Source organism: Diadema antillarum, unplaced genomic scaffold (genome assembly GCF_040938485.1).
Source record: "Diadema antillarum isolate AM-2024a unplaced genomic scaffold, OU_Dant_1.0 seq00000782_RagTag, whole genome shotgun sequence".
Classification (NCBI taxonomy): Eukaryota; Metazoa; Echinodermata; class Echinoidea; order Diadematoida; family Diadematidae; genus Diadema; species Diadema antillarum.
In genome coordinates this window covers 284,971-311,233 of record NW_027271670.1, presented here as the reverse complement: position 1 = coordinate 311,233, position 26,263 = coordinate 284,971, and the positions used below count along the sequence as shown (strand labels likewise).

The window sequence follows — 26,263 nt, the reverse complement described above, 5'->3', positions numbered from 1 at the left end:
AATATCTTAAACTATTACCAGGCATTAGTGCACTTATGATAACGTCGATGTCAAAATCGCGAAAACGTCTTGCGAAAATGTCTGTGACCCCCTCATTCGCGAAAACATCTGTACGCGAAAATAACAGCTTGTATAATAATTTATTTCTCAGAAAGAAAGCACAGCATTGCATGCTGGGGGCTTGAACCTCGAAGTCATGAAGTGCCATTTTCATGGTCTGAGAACTAGGCCGGGGCACAGTTATTTGTGATATCTGGAAATATGGCATTCTACACCTGACCAGCTGGATAATGAGCTCCACATGCAGTGGGAGGAACCCACGAGAGTGAAACGGGCGTGACAACATGTTCAACTTATCTCAGAGTCATTGTGCTGGATCAAACAAGAAAGAAAGGGAAAGAAAGAAAGATGGTGAAATGGTGGGGCTCTGAGGTGGAAATCTGCTCTTTTTGAGAATGAGAGGATGTGATCCACTACACAAGACTATATCAAATGGGGTGAGAACCCCTCCCCCTCTCCCCTTTGGAGCTCCAGTAGCAGGAAGGAAGAGGGGGAAATCAAAAACATGTCATGCATCCAATCCCCCCCGGAAGCCCAAATGAACTCTGCCTTTTCACACTCGACTGCCCGTCCCTTGGACTGTACCAAACCGGGGGAATAGGGGACTGGCAAAACCACACCAGGGGTCTCCCTTCTTTAAAGAGGAAGTAAAGGGGGAGAGTGGGGGAAAGCAACAGACACCAAACACAATGAGAGAAGGACACAGCTAGAGTGCAATAATGACAGACATGTAAAGACAAGGAGAGAGAATGGGGAGGGAGGAAAAAGGTAGAAGAAAAAAGAATATGAATTTGAAGATGCAAAAGATGACCAAAAACTACTGAAGCACACTAAACAGCAGAAAGCAAAAGAAAGAGTGAGACAAAGAAAGGGAAAGAAAACTTGGAGAATATGGAGTGATTTGTCAATACGAGAGAAATACTAATAAAGTGAGAAATAAAATTAGAAAAAATGAGGGCAAGAGAGGGAAGGGTTAAAGGGGAATGAAATACAAATATATCTTTTGATAGAGTGAATGTGGCGATATCATTAGAACACATCAGATAAGTTTGAGGAAAATCAAACAATCCATTCAAAAGTTATGAAGTTTCGGTGCTGCCATCGCTGGATGAGAAGACTAAGATAGTTTGTGACGTCCCCCACGGACAAAAACATAGAGAAACACATGAAGAGAATTCTATAAAATTTCATTTTTCATGAAAGGTACACATTCCCTCCTCTTGATATCAAAATATGTCAAATCAGGGCTTGACACTTACTTTTACCTCTGGTGTCCCGTTTTGGCCACTAAAATGTTTGAATCTTACATCTTGGTGGCCTGAAAAAGAAAGATGGTGGCCCAAATTAAAGAAAATATAGAAATGTATTTTGAATATAATTAGCTGCCTGATTGGGCTACATAAAGATAGCCTTTTTGGAATTTTCGTGAAAAAACATTAATTTTTGGTGGCCACGGGTCATCGTATCACTGCTAATGTTTAACCCTTGTTAAGGGTAATATAATTCCCCCCTGTTTTCTGAAAAAAGATAAGTCAAACACTTTTTAATTATGCATATATATATATATATATATATATATATATATATATATATATATATATATATTATATATATATATATATATATATATATATATATATATATATATATATATATATATATATATATATATATATATATATATATTTATATATAAATATATATATATATTGAATTCTCTTTATTCATATTTTCTTTATACCACTGTCCATGTGTGATGTCACAAACTGTTGTAGTCTTCTCATCCAGTGATGGCAGCGCCAAAACTGTACAAATTCATAGATTTTGAATGGAGTGCCTGATTTTCCTCAAACTCCACAGTGTATGTGTTCTACTTATATTGCTGCATTCACTCAATGCACACATGTACTTGAGTTTCATTCTCCTTTACAACCACAGAATAGGAGAATTAAAGGTTTGGGTAGTGATCATAAAAGTGTGTGTCAGTGTGTGTGTGTGTGTGTGTGTGTGTGTGTGTGTGCAAGAGAGGGAGACAGACAGACAGAAAGACAGAGAGGTAGAAACAGAACTAATGAGAAGTTTACTCCACGTATGCAAGATATTGCACTTGAGAATTAACCCGTTGAGGACGAGTCCCGAGTATACTCGGGTAGATGTCTATGGGAAATGTGTGTTGTAGCAAAATCAGCCCGCCCTTAACAGGTTAATACAATTTCTGAGGCAGAGTCAGGCATTTTTCCCTATCAAGGATGACCACTTGTGGGACTAACTCATTGAGTGTTGAACTCAAGCCAACTCTCATCCTCGTCATTTACCATTGGCTCTGTGCGTCTTGTTGAAGAGGTTCTTCTCGAAGGCCTTCTGCTCCTTGGTCGTCGCGAATGTGTCATCGTAGTACTGCAAACGAGAGGAGACAAAAGTTGTGAAAGCGAAGAGAGCAACGGGAAAGTTTAATCACGATCCTATTCATCCACCTGGTGACTGAGTAGCAGGTAAGGTGGATGTTGTGAAAAATACCAAACATTTAGTAAAGATTTTTAAAAAAAGACAAAGAAAAGGTAGGAAAGCAGATGAAGGCGCCAGTTTCTGGTTGTATGAGATCACGTGCAACATGGAATTGAAAATGACGCAGTCATGCACCAGGGCTTTGGTGAACACCGTTTGGCAAGAAATTGGGTCAAAAACAAAATGCAGACTAATCAAGACGATGACAGATTCTGAGGACTAAATTTGCTACAGCATGAAAAAGATGTAATTGCACAGAACAGTGAATTACTGGTAACTGTTTCTAACATATTCTCCTTTATTTCATGATAGACTGAAATTTCTTCTTTCACTTCTTCCACCATACCACGGTCTCCAAATTTTGATGCTTGGATAAAAGATGGCATACTGGTCATAGTCTAAATACTGCATCCCACCTATCTACTGTAAAACGAGAAATTTTCGCGTGCATTTTAATTTCGCGAATTTCGCGAGCGCCAAAATTCGCGAAATTAAAATGCACACGAAAGTTCTTGTCTACACTACATGCATTGAACGCCAGTGGCAATTCACGAAAATTTCATGCCGCGAAAAAGGCTGTCAGCTCCAATTCGCGAAAATTTCATGCCGCGAATATATCATGTTTTACAGTATATCCATGTTGGTAGCTTGTCTGTGATGAATATGATCAAACATTGCATTTTTATTAGTGGTGTGACATTTATCCGACTTTTCATGAACAACTTACACAGAAATATTTTAAACCTCTTTCATCTCATCCCCATTCAAGAGGAAATACACAAGGACTGGATAACATCCTATACTTGGTGATATGGATGTAATATGTGCACAATTATGTAACACAAAATGATTCATCACAAAGACTTTAAATTACATTGAAAAAAAAAAAACACCAAACAAACAAAATATCTTAACCCATTGTCCACAAGGAGCGGGTGGGTAATGTGTTAAGTCTATGGGGATTCCAGCCTCTGACAAGGAGAGGGGTAAATGACGAATTTGGAGCTTTACCTTTGCTAGTAACCTCTCGCCGTCATTGTCTAGGATGGCAACAGCCTTGACTGTATAGAGACTCGCCAGCTGTATAGAGGAGAAGAGGGGAAACAAAAACAACAAAAGATACATCGTACAGAAATTATTAAATCATCTTTACTACAGTCAACAGGAAGAACTTTATCATTTTAACCTCTTTAGTGATTTTCTTGACATAATTAGCAGAAGCAGAATCCATGATGAGTACATGCTAGCACCATTCATTATAATATCCACTCTGGTATTCTTTCCTTTTAGTGATTACATGCCGGGATGTTGCTGCTATCACCTCACACAACTTTATCCATATCTTCCCTATAGTGTAATCATTTCGAATATCTTCCATTCTGTCTATAAGTGAGTACCTACAGAGTCATTCAACAACTTAATGTTTTTGTGTTATACTGAAGGAAATTCCAGCCAAGAAGGGGCAATATTATTTTTCCCATTACCAAGTTACACAAAATGCTTCAAATGACGATTAAGGAGGGGAAAAAAGGGACAAAACAAACACTCAAAAATATACACACACATACACATTTCAAACGTGCTTATGAGAAACATATCGATCAATTCATTAGAGTTTTACTGTGAGAGCCACTGTTTCTTTTCATCTGTCAGCTGGAATAAAACACAGCAATTCAAGATTCAGAGCCTGAAAATAAGGTCAGAGAAATCTGACCACTGACATCACAGCCGCTACCCATGAAAGTTGACCATGGTCAACCTTGAGCTATGAAGGGCATCCTTTTCCAGATCTGATAAGAAATCACCTTGAAACTTGAGTTTCCCCTCTCTTTCCATCACCCTGCTTGGCAGGATCTGGGGAGAGGGAGGAAAACCCCTAAGGTTGGGAGTCAACCCCTGCAGGGACGGGAAAGGGAGGAGGTTGGGGGGGGGGGGGAGGGGGGAGAAGGGGATGAGATTGACCCTGAATCGGCAAACCTTATTCTCCTTCCTATACTTCTTTTTCTTTTTCTTCTTCTTCTTCTTCTTCTCCTCCTCCTTCTCCAATTCCTTTTTCCTCCTCTCCTTGCCTTTCCTTCTCATTTTCCTTTTCCTTCTTCTTTTTCTGCTTCCTCTCCCCTTTATATATCTTTTGTTTTTTTCCTTTTCCTTCTCTTGTTTTTCATCATTTCCATCCTCCCAGTCTTCTTTTTCATCTTCTCATTTTTCCTTTGCTTCTCTTCTTCCTTCACCCTTTTTTTCTTCCTTCTTCTTCTCTATCCATTCCTTTGTATTTACTTTCTTTATTCTTTACTTTCAGATGATGATTGCACTGCAATGCTAGCAGGGAGTATCAACTCTCAAGAAACTTGATCACGTTTTAATCAGAGACATACAACTCTGCTCATCCCATACAAGATTTCATGAAGGGTTTGAAAATGATGTATTGAAGAGTCCTGTTATCTACAAGGGAGCAGTCATTTTCACAACACTAAAGACTACTTTTATTCTCTTCATGGACTGCTCTCTATTGCAACTGATTGACAAACTGCCCTTCATCGATGTAAATTAAGACCAACTATTCAGTGTCCTAATAAGTAATAATGATAAAAATCATGGGCATACATACTTGGATGGGAATCAGCAACAACAATGAAGGGATCATCAGATTAGGCTGAAATCAAGCATGCTCTAACAAAACATTCTGTCCATGATTAATGCCAATTTTGAAGGCAGTAGCACTATCATTTCAAAAGTTATTAGAGTTGAAAGTGAAGGGTGTGCATAGGATTTTAAAGAAATGGAGGTACGTAATTGCACTACTCTACAAAAAAGGGTTGTAGAAAAACTGCTGAAAACACACTTTCCAATTCATTTCATGACCCTAAACTTAAGAATAATGTAGACGAAGAATAGCTTTTACAGAAAGTATGAAAAACTCAAGATTGACTTGGTTGACCTGTTTCACCTTTTTGCACATAAAATCAAGGGGTGCAACTTTTTGTTGGTTTTGTGTTGCACGGTCAAATATGCCTCATCATCATCACCATCATGAGATGACTACAGCTGCACAGAATTTGCAAAGTGCAACACAATGTGTGAAAAATCATCATTTGCTCATTTTCCTCTATATTACTGATGTGGTTGTTGCTACGGTTGCATTTATCCTGTCACATCTTCAGCTCACCGCCCCTTCCCCTCCCCTGCCCCTCCCCCCCCCCCCCCAAAAAAAAAAAAAAAACAGAAAGAAAGAAAAGTAAACACTTTGTCACTAGGATAATTGGGCCTTCGAGATTCGACAGGGAGTCACAGCGGGCGAGTCTGGGGGCTGATGTCTTGGTGATCTGGCTGAGGAAGTTGTATAGGAATCCTCCACAAAATCTTGCTGGGACTGAAAGCACGAAAGACATTCCCCAGGAAGTAACGGACAGTTCAGTTTAATAGAAAGGAGGGGGAAACTCCCAACACTCTCAGTCTATTCATCTTCTCCCTTCCCTTTCATCGGTTTCTCTTCTTATTTGTCTGTCACTAGTTTCAGTCTTCTTTCTTTTCTACGTCTTCATTTTTTTTTTTTTTTTTTTTGGGGGGGGGGGGGTAGCTTGTTTGATTTTGGGTTTCTTGAGTATATGTTTCAAATGTGCCAATGATTCCTGGTCCTAATTTGATCCAATATGAACAGGAACCAAAAAGCTGAGTACTTTCTCCAAATCTGTGTTATCTTGTGGAAGCAGGAGATGTGAGCTCACAATACAGTCACTGGCCTCTAATTGGTTCATAGCCCCCAACCACCTCTAGATGGCCCTCTCTCGGTCTCTCTAGCCCCTTTTCTCAAAACCATCCTTCTCTCGCATCCATGCAATGTCAGCACTGTCAATGTTAATGTAAAACAGCCACCACTTTCATGAGAGGGCTTCAAATATACCCCATTTATACTAAGCTGAGTCTAAGTTCTGAAGAATCCTCAAGCAGCCTTGAGCAGCCTTTCAGCTCAGTATAAACAGACAGAATACAAAAAAACAACAACTAGAGAAGCACTCAGAGAGCGCAGAACTCTGCCAATCAGCTAATTTCAACAAATGATCTTGTTCTTCCATAGATATCTGTGATTTCCACCCATACATATGATGTACGCAGCTGAAAATCGCCCGATTTTCCAATATAGAAGCCTTTTGTTACGTCATCAACTTTCAGCTGTGCAGCGCACCTCACTCTAGCAGAAACTAGAGCATGCACTTTAAATTAGTGCACGGATGAAAACCTCAAAAATGCACAGCTTGAACTCCCAAGTTCATTGACCCTACCTGCCAAAATATTGAAAATTCTTCATCAAATCCACAAAGATTTCCTGATCACTACCAAAATTTAATCATCTGTTCCTTGTGTCATTCTCAACCTTTCCTGCAAGTTTCATCCAAATCCGTTCACCACTTTTTGAGTTATTTTGCTCACGGACAAACAAACAATTGATAATGAAAACATAGTTAACCTCCTCCCTCGGCGAAGGTGAAAAAAGGAGACCCGATCCGATCAGGCACTGACACCACCTACAAAGGGTGGTTTGAGAGCCTCCTATAGCAGCCTCGAAGTGCCTACAGTATGGCTACAGTATGGGTTTTCTGAGAAGTGTGGGTTTTTTTTTTTGTCTTTCGGGAAGTTGCTGGTTAACGTAAACAAACCAGCCGTTATGACAGATTGCCGCTGATAAACGCCGCACAACTTGCACACTTTCGCGCTCAGTCATGTTTGCGATTATAAAGGAAATTCAAAAGCTCGTGCCGTTTATTGGAGGGCGGGAGGGGCTCGGTTACCATGAAATCAGAGCCAGTCAGAGCCTGCTTTGGGCGAGCAGCCCGAACAATATAAATGGACTGAAGAGATCTGTTTTTCTGAATGGGTTTTCAAAATGGTTTGAGGAGATTCAAAATTTGGCCTCAGTGTAAATTGGGAATTGGTTAACATCAATACTACTACTACTACTACTAAACTTCTAATGATAAGGGATAAATTTCAGCTACATTTGTTCTGTACCCACGGTATGTACAACTTGTGGGACTTAGCGGCTCAAGAGAGACGTTCCCTACATGTTGCTGCTGTTATTTTTGTTGTCACTTTTGTTGTAAGACTGCAGATACAGTACAGTGCACACAACAGCTTTTTGGTTGTTGTTGTTGTTATTATTCTTATTCTTATTGTTATTGTTGTTGTTGTTGGGGGAGGGGGCAGCTCTGCTGCTTCTTGTACCCCCAAAGAATTTACACTTGTGCATACTTTGGGGGTGAAGTATGAGCAATATTCACATATTAGAGAAAGGCTGAAGAACTCTGAAGAGACAGCAAAGATGGTTTGTCATTTGACCCATTAAGGATGGGCTGATTTTGCTATAATATGCATTTCTCATAGACACCTGCCTGAGTTTATTCAGGACTAGTGTTCAACGGGTTAAGGATCCTGTAGCGTGGCAGGGGATTCATGAAGTAGGAAGGTTCATCCAATTAAGATATATTCAAGAATTCCTGTAATGAATTGTGTACAGTTCTATCACTGATTCCTCTTGTAGTCGTACGTATACACGCAGCTGCAGAATCTTGACTGGAATCGACCGTAACTGATGAGCGTGCATTTCGATGCATGTATTTGCCGACAAGAACTGTTGGCGGTTTTCGTAATGTACCTTGGTGGGCAGCAGATAAATTGGACCACCCATGAGTCTCCATGCTAAAATGGATGGTTGGTCATCTAACATTTGGTAAGAATCAGTAAAGGAAATCACCAGGGGGAGTTTCATCAACGTTTGTCAGCGCTGACAATTTCAGCAAAATCCTTGGTTTTGATTGGCTGAGATGCTCTGGTCACTGACTGTTACTATGGTGATTCAAGTTGTCAGCGCTGACAAACGTTGATGAAACACCCCCCCCCCCCCCCCCCAGGGCCACATAAATGACCATCTGATTTATTTTTTTCCATTATGCTGGCATCATAGTCGTGATTACTGTGCACATAAAAATGTCATAGAGCTTTCCCTTTCACTTAATTTCATTTTATCTCCACTGAGGTCATTCTCAATATCATGAATATTATACTGTTAGGCATCCACTTGTATGGAAGAAGTTGATTTCCTTGTACATAGGGCCATTTGAGAAAACTCAAATTTCAATCATTTTGTGGACACCAAAAGTTTATCTCCATTGAAGTCATTCTCAATATCATGAATATATAAATACGGTTAGGCATCCCTTTGTTGGAAGAAGTTGACTTAATTGTACATAGTTGAGAAAACTCAAATTTCAATCATTTTGTATTACGTCAAAAGTGATGTATTTTACTGAAGCAAAATTTGTCAGTCATGTGACAGGCAGCTCCCTCGTGGGCTCATTCCATGACGAAAATGTTTCCATAAAATGTTGTACATTGCAATAATTGCAGTTGCTACTGAAACAGTTAAAAGCCCAAATCTAATTGATTGCTTCCTGGCTGTTGCCATGGCAACTGCAATAGTGCTGCTTACAGTAATTGCAAACCTCTCCATGATACACGTGCTATGTCCCACCCCCCTCCCCCCCCCCCCCCCCCCCCCCCGAATGCTACAAAAGATGACCATCTGACCTCTGAAGTATAGATACCACTTTTATCTAATTTCATTGCACTTGAAACTTTTAGTGATATCTTAAAAACCATCTCCTTGACACATACTTCTCTTTACATCTAGAGCAAGGAGACATGAAGCCAAGAATACCGCACTACTGATTAATGGAGGCAGAAAGCTGTATCTCCTTCACACCACGGTCTTGGTATTCATCGGCTTTGTTCTCACCTCTGCTGCCTGCAATCGAGAATTTTGAGCGAGAAGAGGAAGTTGGTTTGGACAGGGAGGGGGAAGTGGGCGGGGAAAGTGACTGTCTCACTGTCACTCCTCGATTGCTGCATTTTCATACACCGTCAGGTTATCCCACGTTGCCTGCATATGCTTCAAATTAAAACATTTTCATAGCTGCTGAATTGCGAGAAATGATTTAATGGAGCAGATGTCAAAAATTATTGCCCATGCTTGGCTTGAAAGCAGTGCTGTTATACTTATCTGCAGTTTAAAGTGTATCAATAGCCTGAAAATATTTTTTGTGACATGGAAGAGCATTGTTCTTACAATGTTTTCTAAATAATACATAATCATTGTGCAGCATAAACAAGTTTAATAAAGTGTAAACATTGTGTCATATCTAAGGTACATCTCAGCATAACATGTACAAAATAGTGTAATTTCACCATTAAGTAGTGTAACTTTTGCAATTAACCTCACCTTTGACCTTGACATTTGACCTCATGATCTAAAACTTACCAAGGGAATAATTGTCAGGTGGGACATATATGTGCAGTGCACTTATGTCAAAACGAATACTGTTATAACAAAATTTCAGTTACATCAGAGTAAATATTCAGATCCCAACAGTATCAGCTCTATGTTTTTTATTATCTTTTTGTTCATTTATAATGAAATTTCAAAAATACAAACAAACAAACAAACAAAACTGCTGGTCCTAAGGACTTTGTTGTATCGGGAGTCGACTGTACTAAGTTTCATGAAGATACCTCAAGCATTTCCAAAATATGAGAAAAAGAGAGAAATTTTAGCATTTTCATTTGACTATTGACCCTAAGATGGCTTTATAATTTCTCTAGAAAATCTAACTAGTAATGACACAAAGTTTCATGAAACTACCTTCAGGCATCGCAGAGATACATATCGTCGCTGGGGTGACAAGACCTTGTATCTGAAATTTTGGTGAAAATGACTTTTTTGGATTAATGGTCAAATAATCCATTAAGTGATGTCCTGTCCAAATCCTAACTGTCTTACCCCAAAAATGAAGCCACCACGGCATGTCCAAAGAAAGGTTATCTCATTCGCTACAGTGCTTTGGTCGCCATGTTGTTTGGCTCTCCTGATCATTTGACATTTTGTAGATCAATACGAGGTCTTGTCGCCCCAGTGACGATATGTATATGGAGGAAATAATGTTGCTGTTGTTTTAATTTGAACGTGACCTATGACCTATGACCTTACACATGTACATCCACAAGCTGATAGGTGCAGCTTCGTCCACTCATACATACATATGCCAAGTTTCATTCTGATACCTAACAGTCAAGCTATCCTAAAAATTGATTATGGACAGATGAACAGAAAACCTGCAAAAACAATAACTCCAACGACACTTCTTACAGGAGGCATAAAAATAACACAAACATTCAGAAGAAAGTGTGACTTCTGAAACAAACTACTAAAAACAAACTATTTTGTCTAAAACATTGCTTGAAATGAGAGCAAATCTTTCAATAAAATGTACTAGTATTCTGAGGATTTCAGCAGGGGTTCCATTAATTAGCATGGCATCAGGGTTCTACTAGTAGTATAGTCACTTGATATTGCAACATAAGTGTGTTTGATTGAGGGGCAAATTTTCATTTCCATTATAGTCAATATTTTTGCTCATCATTATATTTGCAATCTAGAGCCTTTATGAAATTTGTGAAGAAAAAAAAAACACCACAAAATTTCAGCACAAACAGTAAATTAACCCATGCACTCATCTTCTCAATTATCATCAATGTGCAAATTGCATTGAACAATGATAACTAGCAATTTTTTTGTCATTCTGCCTTGTAACCAAGCATATTACCAGATCTACATGTATATCTCTTTAAACCCAGCAAGTCTGAATATTCAGGACAATTGAAAATTCATGTACTGGCTCAATAGAGCCATTGAAATTTGACGACTGGGTAGCGCCCCAAAAGATGCTTTATATGACTGTTTAAGAATGATTTCAATCATCACCAGGCCCAACATTCCTGACTCTGCAACACTCGCCTTTGGGGATATGGAAAGGTTTCTCAAATTCAAACGTGCTGCAATGTGCTGTTAAAGACTTTCTACCTGATAAAATGGATTCTATTAGGACAAGCTCACAGTAAAAGTACAAGCATTCAAAGTTTTTGGTGGTTGATATATGAGAAATTTTCTGCATTATGAGTAAGATTCTTCCCAAATGAAGATAAAAAAGAAAAGTGAATTACTTCTAGAAATGGAAGAAAAGGAATGAACATTTATAAAAGGCATTGGTATTAAAGGTAAGCCTAAAAGTAATTTTAGTCTGTATAAACTACATAATAACTCAAAATATCAAAACATGCTTAAGTGATGCAAGCACACCTGTATCTACTCACAGAAAGAGCTTCCTATGCACAAGATTGGATCATGCGGTTAATGACAACACTAAGCAGCATTTTCAGGGATACCTTTTAAATTTTGAAATCACTCTCTTCTTCCCCGAGATTATCTGCGTGCCACAGACTGTGCAATGTTCCGTGCAGAGGAGCGCGGCCCAACTCACCTGAGTCCCGCATGTCTGTCAGTGATTATTGTACCGGAAGAATTCTCACCGACTTCTGAGTAATGTTTGACTGTCAACATCAGAATACACATGGTGCCCCGGTACCTCAAGTTCTCCTCCTGTGACACAGCCATCCCTAAAAGCTTTACAACTTCCTTTCTGGTTCCTCGTTTCTTTGCCTCTGCATTTCTTTCATGCTCTTTCTTTCCCTTTTTTTTTCATCATTGCATCTCATCTTCGTCCTAATTCCTGTTCTACTCTTCTTGATCTTTCCTCTTTTCTTCTTTTTCCTCTTTTCTTCTTTTTCCTCTTCCTCTTCTTCTTCTTCTTCTGCTGCTGCTACGATTTGTTTGTTTTTTTCCTTCTGTATCCATTCTGTTTCCTCTTGAGCACTCCTCTTCATTTTCTTTCAATATTTTTCCTTTCCCTACTGATTCATACTTTCTCCTAACCCTCTCTCACATTCATCTGGGTCACTGGAATGGTTATATTAGAATATGAACTTAAATCAGCACCCACAATTAGGGAGGGGGAAGACTTTACCATTCAAACGATTTGGCACAGCTTTTAGACATAGCAATAGCCAGCTTTGAATGCACCTATGCCTGCAATAATGAAACAGGGGCTGGGCTTCACAATTTAAAGCAATTTCAGTAAATATGGAGAGTGGAAGGGGGGGGGGGCTTGTTGAAGACACCTGCTGTCTTTGAGAGAGGAGCAATGGAATATGTCACCTTGCGTATGAGACAAAAACAAGATAATCCAAAGTGAAACCTGGCTGCTGAAAGTTGCCACATCCACCTGCAAAGACTGGGCAGGAGAGGAGGTGTACAGTAGGACCCCCCTAGAACAATGAATCATGTGAGATAGCCATCGTGCGCCTTCCTCTTTCCCTCTGACAGTCTCGGAACGCGCACGTGTCATAATCGAACGCACAACTCACTCTCCACTTTCAGTGCTCACCGTCTGTGGCTCATGTATTCTGGGGGGGGGGGCAAGCATGCACGCCTCGCACAGAGTGCCGTTCGAGGAAGGAATATTGTGGACGAGGAGGTCGAAGTTGCGTGGGAGGCAACAGCATCAAAATTATGATGTATAACTTCTTCAAGCTCTTCATTTATATCAGAGCTACAAAACGAATGCATCACTTAAAAAGCTTTCTCAAGGACACTTTTTGTTGTTGTTGTTGTTGTTGTTGTGTGTTTGTTTTTTTCCTGCCTATGCGTATTGGTAAAAAGTGAACAAAAGCACAGCCAGCAAATGACTGGATTGTAGGCAGAAAAGACAGTGGACTAATGTCAAATTCTGCTTAAAACTTACTGTCCTATCCAGCAGGATAACAGCTGGACAGAATAGCTTCAAGAATATATATAATGCATGCTAAGGTAAAAAACAAAAGGAAAAAGGGTAAGTAAGGTTCAACTAAATAATTGCAAGCTATGAAGTTTGCTTTTCAGATTTCCTTTACCTTTAGTTTTAATCACGGATGACTGCTTTTATACCTAAAATACCAAAACACTACAAGGGGACCCACTGAGGAATCAGAGACCATCTAAAGAGATCCTCTGTTCTCTTTACTTTTCTTTTCTTACTGTTGGTAAAAATAAATTAGCATGTTTTCCAACAAAAACTGTGTACTGAAAGCTCATTTAATATTTTCTATTTATAATGGACTTAATGTGGTTATTCACAAAGTATTGCAAGCATTTGTTACCGTACCTTTATCTCTGTCATAATAAAGTACATTATTAGCAATTTCTATTGGTTAGACTTGGCAAACAGACTGCAGATAAATGCAAGCATACAAACCTACTTATAATCTACATATGAGAACTGATATCATTCAATTGAGGAAAATAAGCCTTTAGCAAAACATCAAATTCAAAACTACTGGGTACAACATCACACCTTTCATTATTATCATCACTAGTATTATTATAAATATAATCATCATAAACTTCATTTGTAACATTATTATTATTATTATTATTGCCATTATCATTATAACATATTTCTATCATTATTACTATCTTTCAACACAGGATACTGTCTATCATATTTGTGTATGTATTTGCAGAACTTTCTTTCTCTTGTAACATGCATGCTAAATATGATAAACTTTCATGGGCATTATGCTCACTGTACTAGACACACAGATCAGAATTCTTAAACAGCACACACACACAAAAAGAATAAAGGAAGTTATTTCATAGGAGCAGATCAGCAGGAAAGAGAGAGAGAAAAAAAAGGAAGAGAAAGAAAATCTGAGTGAAATACATCTGAATATTAAATTTAATTCATCAACTGGTAAACTCGTGCAAGTGTAGCATCTATTGTAATATTCCATAGGCCATTCAGAGTTGTTCCTCAGCTGTGATGTCTGACGTCTAATAACCCAATTTAGTGTCCTTTACGACAAGTACCTAACAGGCACATTTACACAAATTCTTGTCTTTCGGCGCACTGTTATCCTTTAATCCTGCACGAACAAAACGTTTTCTTTTCCCAAACGTCAAGCGCGCACATTTTTGCACAAATCTGAGTCTCAAGAGATTTCTCCTTTCCAAACTTATGTTTGTCTAGACACGCCTCATCCCCCAGTTTCCTTCCTCTGCATTTCTTTTTCTTTTTTTCCCATTTTTTTTTTAAATCACAGGAACTTGTAATAAAAACTTGAGTGGGTTACGCTTACTTGCTGGAGTTTCCTCTTCTCCTCACATACCCTCTCCCCCTTCTCCTTTCCCTTTCCCCTGGCAGTTCTTGATGAGGGGGAAAAAATCCAACATTCTCTATTAAACACAATTGGCATCACTCTTTGTTTTGGAATCTTAAAGCGCATCTTTGGTCGGAAAGCTAAAATTTGAATATGAAAAGAAGGTATGAGAAATGAGATCACAACTTTTCCTCACATTCTCTACCAATGTTTGTTTAATATTTTATATTGTATCAAAACGTCAATGCAAAACACCTTGCTGTTACGTTTACAATCCTAGCTCTGAAAAGCGTCCACATTTTGCACCAGGTGCAATTTTATACACATGTTTGGAGAATTGGTGCAAAATCATCAAGTGGGCCTACTTTAGAATTGTGCATTCACAACTTGTGCAGTTTGCTTGAGTTCTTGCATGCAGTACTTCTTGTACATGTATACCTATTAGTTTCAAATTAAGACATTGTGGCAGAGTTTTATTATTTATTTTTTATTAGTCTTGTTTTCACACGGTGGCTCCATCAGTGAGTTGAACACTATTGTTCATGGAGGCCCTGCACAGTATGGACAAGACACACATGTATTCATAAACATCAAACATCAAACAGTTGTTATTGTGACTATTCATTCAGTTGATAGAAAGCTCAACAGCTTTAAGACATGGTGTGTTCTTTGAAGTCAATGTAAATTGTATTTTTGAATGGGTGGTATTGTGGTGCTATTGTATAGACATTGCTCAAAGTGAAAAATATAGCCCACTGCTTCACTCACAAAGTCCTTGGGTAATTTTTTTTCCCGAGAAATTATCAGCTTGTCATAATCAAGTTAGCAACTCTGAATTTTACTGCATGTTCTATAATGGAGGAAGATATCAAAGTACTCTTACAGTATTAGTGAATTTAAGTGACATGCTGTAGTTCTGAGATATACCCCTACCACGGAGGGTATGTTTTTGTCGGTGTTGGTTTGTCTATCTGTTTGTAAAATAATTCAAAAATTATGTACAGATTTGGAGAAAGCTTACAGGAAAAGTTGATAATGACACAAGGAATAAATGATTAAATTTCGGTAAAGAACCGGGAATCTTTATGAAATTTTTGAAGGATTTTTTATCTTTTGGCAAGTAGGGTCAATGAACTTGGGAGTTTCAGCTATGCGTATTTGAGGTTTGCATATGTTTATATGCACACTAAAGCATGTGCTCTGCTCGAGGCACAGCGCAGAGCATGCAGGAAGCTGATGAGGTACTTGGTCAGTACCTATCACTATAAACACGAGGCTTCTTTATCACTGGGAAATTGGGCAATTATCAGCATGCATGTATGGGTGGTAATAAGCTGCTTGGCGGAGGTAAAAAAAAAAATCATAAGTCTCTACATAAATGTATGTATAATGTCACTATGTTGATGTCATCTCACTTCATGGCAAGAATTGTATAATTGATTTACCATGTCTCAACCACTTTTTTTCCCCATTTTTTAGATAAATGTAATAATGTACAGGTGGCATTTTCATCCACAGAGCTGCATACTGAAATGTTTCTTACACACAATATAAAGAAATAGTCAAAGTTCGATGTAATCTACAGTCATTTCAAATTGTGACTGGACGGTAAAAATACGCACAAATGTTAGATCATTGAATCTGTAAATGAATACGCGCCATGCAACTCCAGGGGATCTTCTTGAGGCATTTCTTTTTTGTAATAACTTTGCCAATATCTAAATATTTCTTAAAGCTGAATTCAATAGTTCTTCTTTTTTCTGCACTTAACCAGAATACAAAATGCTAATTTTTCATCACCCATTGAATAAAATTCCATTATACATGAACTGAGTTCTTTGATAATCATTTTAAAATGCAAAATATGAATTCATTTTCAAAAGATTCATATCATCAAACAGAAAACTGCTATTAACATGCTCTGAACAATGTCCATGTCAGTTATGCCATCCAAATGCAAACTTATTTGTTCTTTCTCTCTTTGTCCAATCAGTATGGTGAAAAATAACTCAATTTATGTTTTGTTTCACTGCACAAGCAATATTTTATTTTTGTTTCTTGGTCTTCAACACAATCTAATGTACCCATTTAAAAAGTGATTCAGTTTGTTTTGTGAACAGCACTGCCTCATTTTGTTACTAAATTGTCATTATCACTGTCAGTAGTACTGTAATATCATGATCATTGATATACAGCATAAACATAATAAATATAGTGATGATGATGATGACAACGATGATGATATTATCATTATCATCATCATCATCATCAGTGTGATGCTTATAATTGGCATAACCATATCACTATTCTAAGAAACTCAATCCTGAATTGAAAAAAAAAAAAATAATGATTCCACACTTGAAGAGAAACTCCAAATTATTAGACTAAGCAGTTGCTTGTTTTTGTTTTTAGTAATGCAAATGAAAGTATCTAATCTAGCCGAGTACTAGCCTCAGAGTAAAGATAGATGCTCACAATGTAACACTGCTGTTTAAACTCTCATACTTAGCTGATAGGCCTACTGCTCCAACATGGCTGTGTTAACCTACAGGGATGTACCATTGGATTTTTTTAATAGTGATTGTATTTGTTTGGTTTATAATCTGAATAAATTCCCATGATAACACCTGCCATGACCTGTAAACAGAGCTTGTAAAATGATGAAACTTTTGGTGACCTTTCTTTCTGCCACAGATTCCTCCCTACTCCTTGAAGGTTGCAGTGAATTCTAAAGACAAAGAAGGATTATGCTAGAAGTTTATAGTGTGTTTGTAGCAGGTCTCAGTGAAAATTTGTATATAGTTGATGCATCACATTCATAGGTTTTCTACAGGGAATTATTTCCCCTTCCTTCTACTGCTAAACCCATGCAATACACTAGGGTTCCATAACATTTGCTCCCAAGAAATATCTGCATGCTAATCTCCATTCAACAAACTCGCTAAAATTACAGGTACCTCGAATCAAGCATAATTGGGGGGATCGGGCTTTTTCATATATGGGCCCAAAACTATGGAATGGCCAACTAAAATCTCTTAGAGAAGCATCTTCCATTGATAGTTTCAAAAAGAATCTCAAAACCTATATTTTCAATTTAAATTGACAATGTTGTATACCTGTATGTACAGTATAGTATGTGTACATACATGCGATAGGCCTGTTGTTTGTTGATTTATTGTCTTATTATTTTCTGTGATACACATGTACTGTTGTAACGTGACACAATATGTACTCTGTACTATAGCGCCTTGAGTATCTTTTTTAGGTAGAAATGAGCGCTTTATAAGAGTCTCACTATTATTATTATTATTATCATTATTATTATTATTATTATTATTATTATTATTATTATTATTATTATCATTATTATTATTATTATTATTATTATTATCTCTATCTTCACAAGATATCTCTTGGAGATTAATATCACGTCAAGTTCCATCCTGGAACCTTAGACTTCCAGTACTTTTCTCAGGATTCGTGCCGTCCCCAGCAATGCTGCTTTTTGGAGCGTTTGCACTCGATCTGGCACACCAACGTCGTCCAAGTGCCGTCGCAGCTGCTTTGGCGTTGTTCCGAGTGCTCCAATGACAATAGGGATTACCTTCATTCTCATATTCCACAGGCGGCGAAGCTCTCTGGCAAGGTCTTGGTACTTCTCTATCTTTTCCTTCTCCTTCTCGGCTACTCTGCTGTCTCCCGGTACCGCGACATCGACGATTGTGCACATCTGTCGAGCCCTTTCTACGACGATGATATCCGGACGCCTGTGCTGGATGACATTGTCAGTTTGAACATTGAAATCCCACAGGATTTTAACTTGATCATTTTCAGAAACTTTCTGTGGTTCGTGCATATACCATTTGCTCTCACATGGTATTTCATGTTTTCTGCAAAGCTCCCAGTGAAGGACTTGTGCCAGTTTGTCATGTCGTCTTTTGTACTCCTTTTGCGCCAATTTACCACAGCCACATACGATATGTTGCACTGTCTCGTCTCTTTCTCGGCATATCCTGCATGTGGCATCCACATCTCTCTTCTGTATCTTGGCTTTTAGAGCATTTGTTGACAGTGCTTGCTCTTGGGCAGCGATGATCAGTCCTTCTGTCTCCTTCTTCAGTTCTCCTTTCTTCAGCCACAACCATGTGTCATTACTGCTGATGTTCTCCGTCTCTCTGCAAAACTGCCCGTGCAGCTGCTTTTCTCTCCACTTTGCAGATCTTTCTGTTCGTTTCTGGCTTTTGAAAGTAAGTGGATCAATGGCGTTTACATTATTTCCACTTTCAACCAGAACGGCTCGAAGGAGTTTTTCCTCACTGCTGTTTATGTAATTGTTGAGGCTGATTTGCTCCATTTCAACGCAATCTGACGCACTCACGAGCCCTCGGCCTCCTTCTTTCCTTGGCAGGTACAACCTGTCGACATCAGCACTCATTTGGTGGGTTTTGTAGATCGAGAGCATCTTTCTTGTCTTCCGATCCATACCAGTCAGTTCCGCCTTCGTCCATTCGACCACTCCTCCTGTGTATCTCAAAACTGCTACCGCCCAGGTGTTTAGAGCTGTGATCACGTGTCCGCCATTTAAGTGTGATTTTAGTACACTTTTTACACGTGAGAAGTACTCCTTCGTCACAGACACTTTGATAGCATTGTTCGAGACATCATCAGATTCCAACACTCCGAGGTATTTGTAATTCTCTCCTTCCTCCAAACTCTGTAGTATTCTTCCATCAGGGAGTGGTATTCCTGCACTCTTCACTCGTCTCCCTCTCTTCATAACCAGGGTAGCGCACTTGTTGATGCCGAAGTCCATGCCGATGTCTTTGCTGACCAGACGAACCGTTTGAACTAGCTTGTCGCACTGCTTCTCGTCTTTACAAAAGAGCTTAAGGGCAATTCCGCGGTTAGTAACGTTACATTTGAACAAATTCAGATATTTGTTTTTACTACTAAAATTACCATTTATTCATTTCAAGTCAAAATTATGTCAAAAACATGTTCATCCTTCCCAGGTTTATGATACAGAAAAGAATGAATACAATCCATGAAATATTAGAATTGCTATGGCAACTTAAAGGGCTGGTTAGTAACGTTACGAAAAAAGGACATGACAAAAAAATCAATGTCTTGTAACAAAAAGTGTGCAAAAATTCAAGTTACTTCAAACAAAGTGTTGCATTAATTTTAATTATTGCATCATGACAAATGTTCACACACATTTTTTGAGCAGTTCGACCAATTATTTTTTAGCTAGACCCCCAAAAGCATGGTTAGTAACGTTACGGTTAGTAACGTTACATTTGTCCGGAGTAATTCCGCAGGTCATTTCACCCTTTTGTAATTGACAAAATGTCACATGACTTCTGGAGTATTTAAATGTATTCATCTTTTACCCATTAGCAAAACTTTGAGGAAAAAATTTCAAAGGAACCCACTGTAATTTGCATTTAAGTGAATTTCAGCATCCCCAGTCCCACATGTACATTTTAAATGATGGTTTTAGATCTCGCGAAAACAATAAATACGAAAAATAAAATCTACTGAATTTGAAAGACCTTAATGATTGGTGAACATCCATGGCATTAGTTGGTACCTAAATTGAAGAGTAAGATAAAGAGGCACATTTCTTTTATCCATGTCATGTCCACCTAACTGCGGAATTGCCCTTAAGGTCGTCCATGAACAGCAGATGATTGAGGGAGCCATGATTTCCTCCGAGGTCGTAACCGGCCGATACATTTCGCAGAACGCTTGTAAGTGGAATGAGTGATATAACGAAGAGGAGAGGTGACAGTGAGTCCCCTTGGAATATTCCTCGTTGTATTCTCACCTGACCAAGATCTTTGCCATTCGATGTGAGGGTTGTGCACCATGCCTTCATAGAATTTGTCAGTAAAGTTCGGATGTTATCTGCAAGTCCGAACATTTGCAAGCATTCATCGATCCACGAATGAGGCACCATATCATAAGCCTTCTTATAATCGATCCAGGCTACACACAGGTTGGTCCTCCTTCTCTTGGAATTTCTCATCACCATTTTGTCAATTAGTAGTTGGTCTTTAGTTCCTCTGCACCCTCGCCGCCCACCTTTTTGTTCGACAGGGAATAAGTCCTTCCCTTCAATGAAGCAATACATCTCATTCGCTATGATGCCAGTCATTAACTTCCATACCATGTTTAAACAAGTTATGGGTCTGTAATTTGAGGCAACATTACCTTTGGATTTGTCCTTAATGATGAGGACCGTCCTGCCTGTGGTCATCCAGTGGGGAACCTCCCCGCTCTCTAGAGCAAGCTGTAGTTGCTTTGCTATTCTCTCATGGACTGCCGTGAAATGTTTGATCCAAAATCCATGCACTGCGTCTGGTCCTGCTGCTTTCCAGTTCGGCATATTGCTCAGTTGTTTCTTCACTTTGTGTATCAATGAAGATGTTTTCTTGTTTCTCGACATGCTTGAGCTGTCTCTTGACATCTTTTAGCCATTGTGCATCCTTGTTGTGTTCAACTGGATTACCCCAAATCTTACCCCAGAATTGTTGACATTCGACTGGGTCTGGATGTTCCTCCTGGTGGTTTCTAGTGCCACTCAATTCCTCATATAATCTCTTCTGGTTCGTCTTGAAGAGTTTGTTCTGTCTGAATTGCGTTACACGTTGCTGGTATCGTTTTTACCTTGGCAGCCTTCGCTGTCACACGCTGCTTGAGCTCTTCAATGACGACAGTCCTCCCTTTTTCTTTTATGTTGTACCTTTTCTCAATTTGAGATAGTCCTCTGATTTTCTTACAGTGCCTCTTTTTGCTCTCAGTCAGTTTACTTATAGCAGCCCTCATCTCCGTTATTTGTCCCTCCAGCCGTCTTTTCCACCATGGCTCAGTTTTATTAACTTTCTGCTTAGAATGCACTTTAAATCCAAGATCTTCAGTTACAACTTTGGCTGCAGCATAAAGTAGAGCGTTTGTGTCTGTTATGCATGTGGTATCGATGGTGTCCAATACTTCGATAACGTCCCTAACATGTCCCATCAGCTTGCGTTTGTCTACTGAATTGAGAGCTGGTAGCTTTCTTCTTTGAGAATCTGTCATATATTCCAAGATTCTCGACCTTATTGTTGTTTTTTCTTCAGAGAGTTCGAATTCAATTCGTGATGCTTCCGTATCTGCCCCCATCTGTTCATTGTCCTCATCACTAGCGTGGAGCGTGGTATTTGGAGCACAGTTATCATTTATGGGTCTATTATTCTGCAATGTATCGTTATTTGTATCTCTCTGCTCCACCTCTCTCTTTATCTCCTCCAACTCGACTTCAGAGAACCATCGATTTACTCTTATAGCTCTGACTTGATCAGCTAATCTCTGCTCTGATATTGCAAAGAGTTCTTCCTCCTCCCAAAAGCGCTTCATGCGCTGTCGATAACCTCTCTTCCTTGGCTCATTATTATTATTATTATTATTATTATTATCATTATTATTATTATTATTATTATTATTATTATTATTATTATTATTATTATTATTAAGCCAAACATGAATTCTATCCACAAACATAAACCTAACTCTAATCCTTTTCCTCACATCAAACTAAACCTAAGAACCCCATCACAACCCTAACCCTATCCCTAAGTCCTTAGGAAACGTCAGACCAGAGTAATTTTTGAGGAGCAAATGTCGTGTTAATACACTATAGTGGCCCTGGATGTGGAGTATCAGATGGCTCTGGCAAATTGCTATGATTCATTTCATCTCATTTCATCGTTACAGTTTCAAGTCATACATTGTACTTTTGTAGTATGAACATATTCATTGTGGGGGACCAATAAGAGCCTTTCAGGATTGATGGGAAATGGCCCCAAAGTAAATACAAGACTTTCACAACTTAAAAAATACGGGTACAAAATATATAGAACACAAATGGTATACAATCGATTTTGGTCAGTTTAAATTATAAAGAGATAATGATGTTCGCTCAACTTGTCCTGTGAATGAAAATGCGATGTAGTTTGTGTTTGTGTGTGATGATGAGATATTTGTGACTATCTGTTTATATCTTGCGAGTACAGCGCTCGATCAAAGTACAATGTAGGACTATGATGGGGACCAAGGCCCTCGAAACTGTTGTTATCATTTTGCATGCAGTACAGTTCTTATCAATGCAAACTGTATGCACCCTTCTCTCACTTTGCAGCACAAGTACAGTGGGATTGGAGACACTGTCAATCCACAACAGTATAAGGTAGACAAATTCCTTCCATCCTGCCCTATATAGATCTATGATGGTACATCATGTAATGTTTAATGATTAACTGCAATTAGCCGGAACGCAAAGCGTTCTGGCTCTGTATGTGACAGTTTGGGTTTAAAATCTCTGCATCCGGGTGGTAGTTTGGCATTCTGAGCTTTAGAAACTGGATTATTACAATCTGAGTATATGTAAAGATGTAGGTAAATCATTTAAAACTCACCACAGGTAAAATTTGGACAATCTATTACAATGTAAACCGACATGAGATTGCTACACTTCGATTGCATAAAATAAGCAATTTGGAAATTATGTGCATGACTAGCCAATCTATCGCCTGTGCATAAGCATCAAAGACATTAATTAGCCCAGGGCGCTCTGTTGTGATTCATGGAAAGAAGATGAACTAAGTAAAACCTCTTTACAAGACCATAGGGAACAGTCTGGGCAGGATATGTGCAAGTTTACCAAAAGGTAGTAAAGTTAACATTTATGTCGTATATGCAAGCCTATTGCTGGTGAAATAGGCACTTTAGTATTAGAGGAGCCTGAACTTATGTTGCTACTCAACAGTGCAAATACCTTGCTATTCATTCAGGGCACTGATCCCACAGACAGTGTCAACAGTGGAGCGCCGCGCGCCCCAGGGTTGGTTCAATGAAGAGTAATATTAAGCTGTTTTCATTTTCTTAATATTATAATGGACCAATTTCTTCAGAATGACAATTGATCACAAGCTTAGATAAATGTGTGATCTACACAGCAGAACACGTTTCTTGTAGTGTAGAGGAAAATGCTCATAATCACTCTGGCCTCACCGGCCTTGCTGGCTGTCACTTAACTATATACAGCGTAGTCGTGCTTCGCACGGCGTCTGGTCAGGCGAGGTTTCACTTGAATAAAATTAAAGGTTAAAGTTTACACAGAAAAATCCGTCAGTCCGGAGGAGTTTTATGAATTTTTTTCTTTATTTCAACGGTCCTCCTCCGGAAAGGAGGGGATTCCATGAAGCCAGACGTAGTCTCTCCGACGACAAGATACAGACGGTGAGTTGGCTCAGTCAGTAGCGTGTCTGCCTCACGATCACGCGGCGGCCCGGGTTCGAACCCAAGTCTGGACTGAGCAATGTTGTGTGTAAGCATACCACCTCCTCTAGCAAGAGGCAAAACACTCTGTACCTCGGATAGGACATTCCGCCGTTTGGGCGCTTTTTCTGGAATCATCCCGCGACGCGACGTACGTCGCATCACATCACGCATCCAGCACATACTAAGTACCAGACTGGTATGTGCTGGATGCGTGATGTGATGCGACGTACGTCGCGTCGCGGGATGATTCCAGAGAAAGCGCCCAAACGGTAAGCGGGCGGCGGAATCGTGGGCGGAATTGACGAAGAAAGTGAACTCGTCATACCTACAAAGTGATTATTTTGCTAACAAACTGGAGTATGTCATCTACCCACCTACTCTATCAGTGTGGAATAGTAATTTTTTATTTATTTTATTTATTTCACATATTTAAAAAGGGTAGCCCAAGTCAGCACTTGCTGGTTTTCATCGGGGCCCTTTAAAAACACAACACATAAACATTCCAGAATTACATTTACTAACAGGCATAGAAAAAAAAAAATTATATACATTCAATACAATCAAAATCAAACATATAGCGCTTATAGAACAATTTCAAAGACATGTAAATACTACAACGTTTCTAAATGAACAGTACCAATTTTGGAATTTGGAATATATGGACAAGATCAGGTTAGTACTGATTTAATTTTTCTCGTTACGAATTTGTGTAAAAAGATGTCAGACTTCAGCTTCACGAGGCTAATTCGTGCGCGGAGAGGTGAGAGCCGCAGAAAAAAGCATTGAAAATATTTAGTCGGATCAGGCCGCTAGGTGCGGCAGTCTTGCATTGTGCGAACGCGCTGGCGCCCGTGTTTTGATGGGCGCTCTGCATCGGGTGATTAAAACTCGATTTAAAAAAAAAAAAACAGACAGAATTTTTTCTTCTTTTCATCATGGATAGTGGACATGTGTGTGTAACAAAAAATCACCGTGCAAAGTTGCGACAATTTATACGTCAGATGTGAGATGAATAAGAAGTGAATGGGGGGCCTCATGAGGCGGGGGGAGGTCCTCATGAGGAGGGACCATCCTCGTACGCGGGGGCGGTCCTCATGAGCGGGTTTCCCGGACTGCTCCAACTGGACCCCATGGAAGACCAGCTTAACGTAGCTGAATATGGGCTATCCAACCATCTTTTCAGATGGAAATGAAAAAAAACAACAACAAACAAACAAACAAATACAGACTGATCTTTCGGTCAATCATTTGAACTAGACCTAATTTACTGAAGCAAACGCAAAGTAAATTTAGACCTACACTGTAGGCTAACACCAAATTCAGCGTATGGGACCACGTACTAAGACAAGTGGCATTTACTGACGTTTGTCCTTTGAAAACTGCTCAGAAAAGCGAAACGTTCGCCTACTTATCATGAAAAATTACATTCAATGTGTACTTTGTTAGTATGATAAAATGCAGAAAATATCTAGTACTAGTTCTTACCGCTGATGATGAATCCATGTTTACGTATGCCAACGTGTAGTCTCGAGATTCACGATAAATGACGTGTCTACGTCTCGCTCTACAATATACTCGAGAGATAAGTTCCGATGATGCGAAGCGCGAGAAGTTATTCATTTTCTATAGAGGGCGTCTTTTATGACGGTGGTACAGTGTCGTACGGCACTGCGGTGGTACACCACAGAACTCTTCTGTTTGGTACACACTGTTGACTGCTGCGGCGCGGTATACACCTGTCTATAAACAATCATCATACTGCTGTTAGTTATAATAATATGTACATTGTATCAATGGCTATATATCGGCGTAACATAGGTCCTATAAATGCAGTTGTACAACTCTTCGCAAAACATGTTTAAAAGTTTTGTTGCAGTCACAATCACGGCATAGCTAGTCAAGTGCAAGTAAATAGCTGCTGTCAGAAAATGATATTTGATAATATCAAATTATATAGAATAGCGCCTGTAGATGCATTTAAATGTACAGTTTGCATATTGGTATTGGTATGTTATTATTGTTAGGCCGCTTGTATGCAATCGTTTCCTTTTTTTGCAATTTGCTTGTTAATGATTAACATATTAGACGATTGAATTGATGACGTCCTGATTATTTTCAAATCTTTCGGTATACTGACGGTCATAACAGAATAATGATATCGCACATACAGTGCAGAGTGCGTGAACATATTAAAGTAATCGCATCAACTAAGATTCACCTTCAAAAACGTTCAGCATTCTATTAAATAAGGCTTCCCCTCTTCTAGAGAGCTTTACCTATCTCTGCTTATTCA

The 26,263-nt window shown here is 39.0% G+C and overlaps 1 protein-coding gene across 2 annotated transcripts in view; it reads right to left on the bottom strand.

Annotated features, from left to right (window-relative positions):
* The window catches only part of LOC139739072 (coatomer subunit zeta-1-like), a 119,061-nt gene extending 93,529 nt beyond the window's left edge, over window positions 1-25,532 (bottom strand). For both annotated transcript variants that reach the window (XM_071649683.1, XM_071649684.1), the window contains exons 1-3: window positions 25,456-25,532; window positions 3,577-3,645; window positions 2,376-2,457 (exon numbers count right to left, since the gene is read on the bottom strand). In XM_071649683.1, the coding sequence (XP_071505784.1) occupies window positions 2,376-2,457; window positions 3,577-3,645; window positions 25,456-25,473 (169 nt within the window). In that variant the 5' untranslated portion in view covers window positions 25,474-25,532. The remainder of the gene's footprint in view (window positions 1-2,375; window positions 2,458-3,576; window positions 3,646-25,455) is intronic.
* Between the last annotated feature and the right edge of the window lie 731 nt (window positions 25,533-26,263).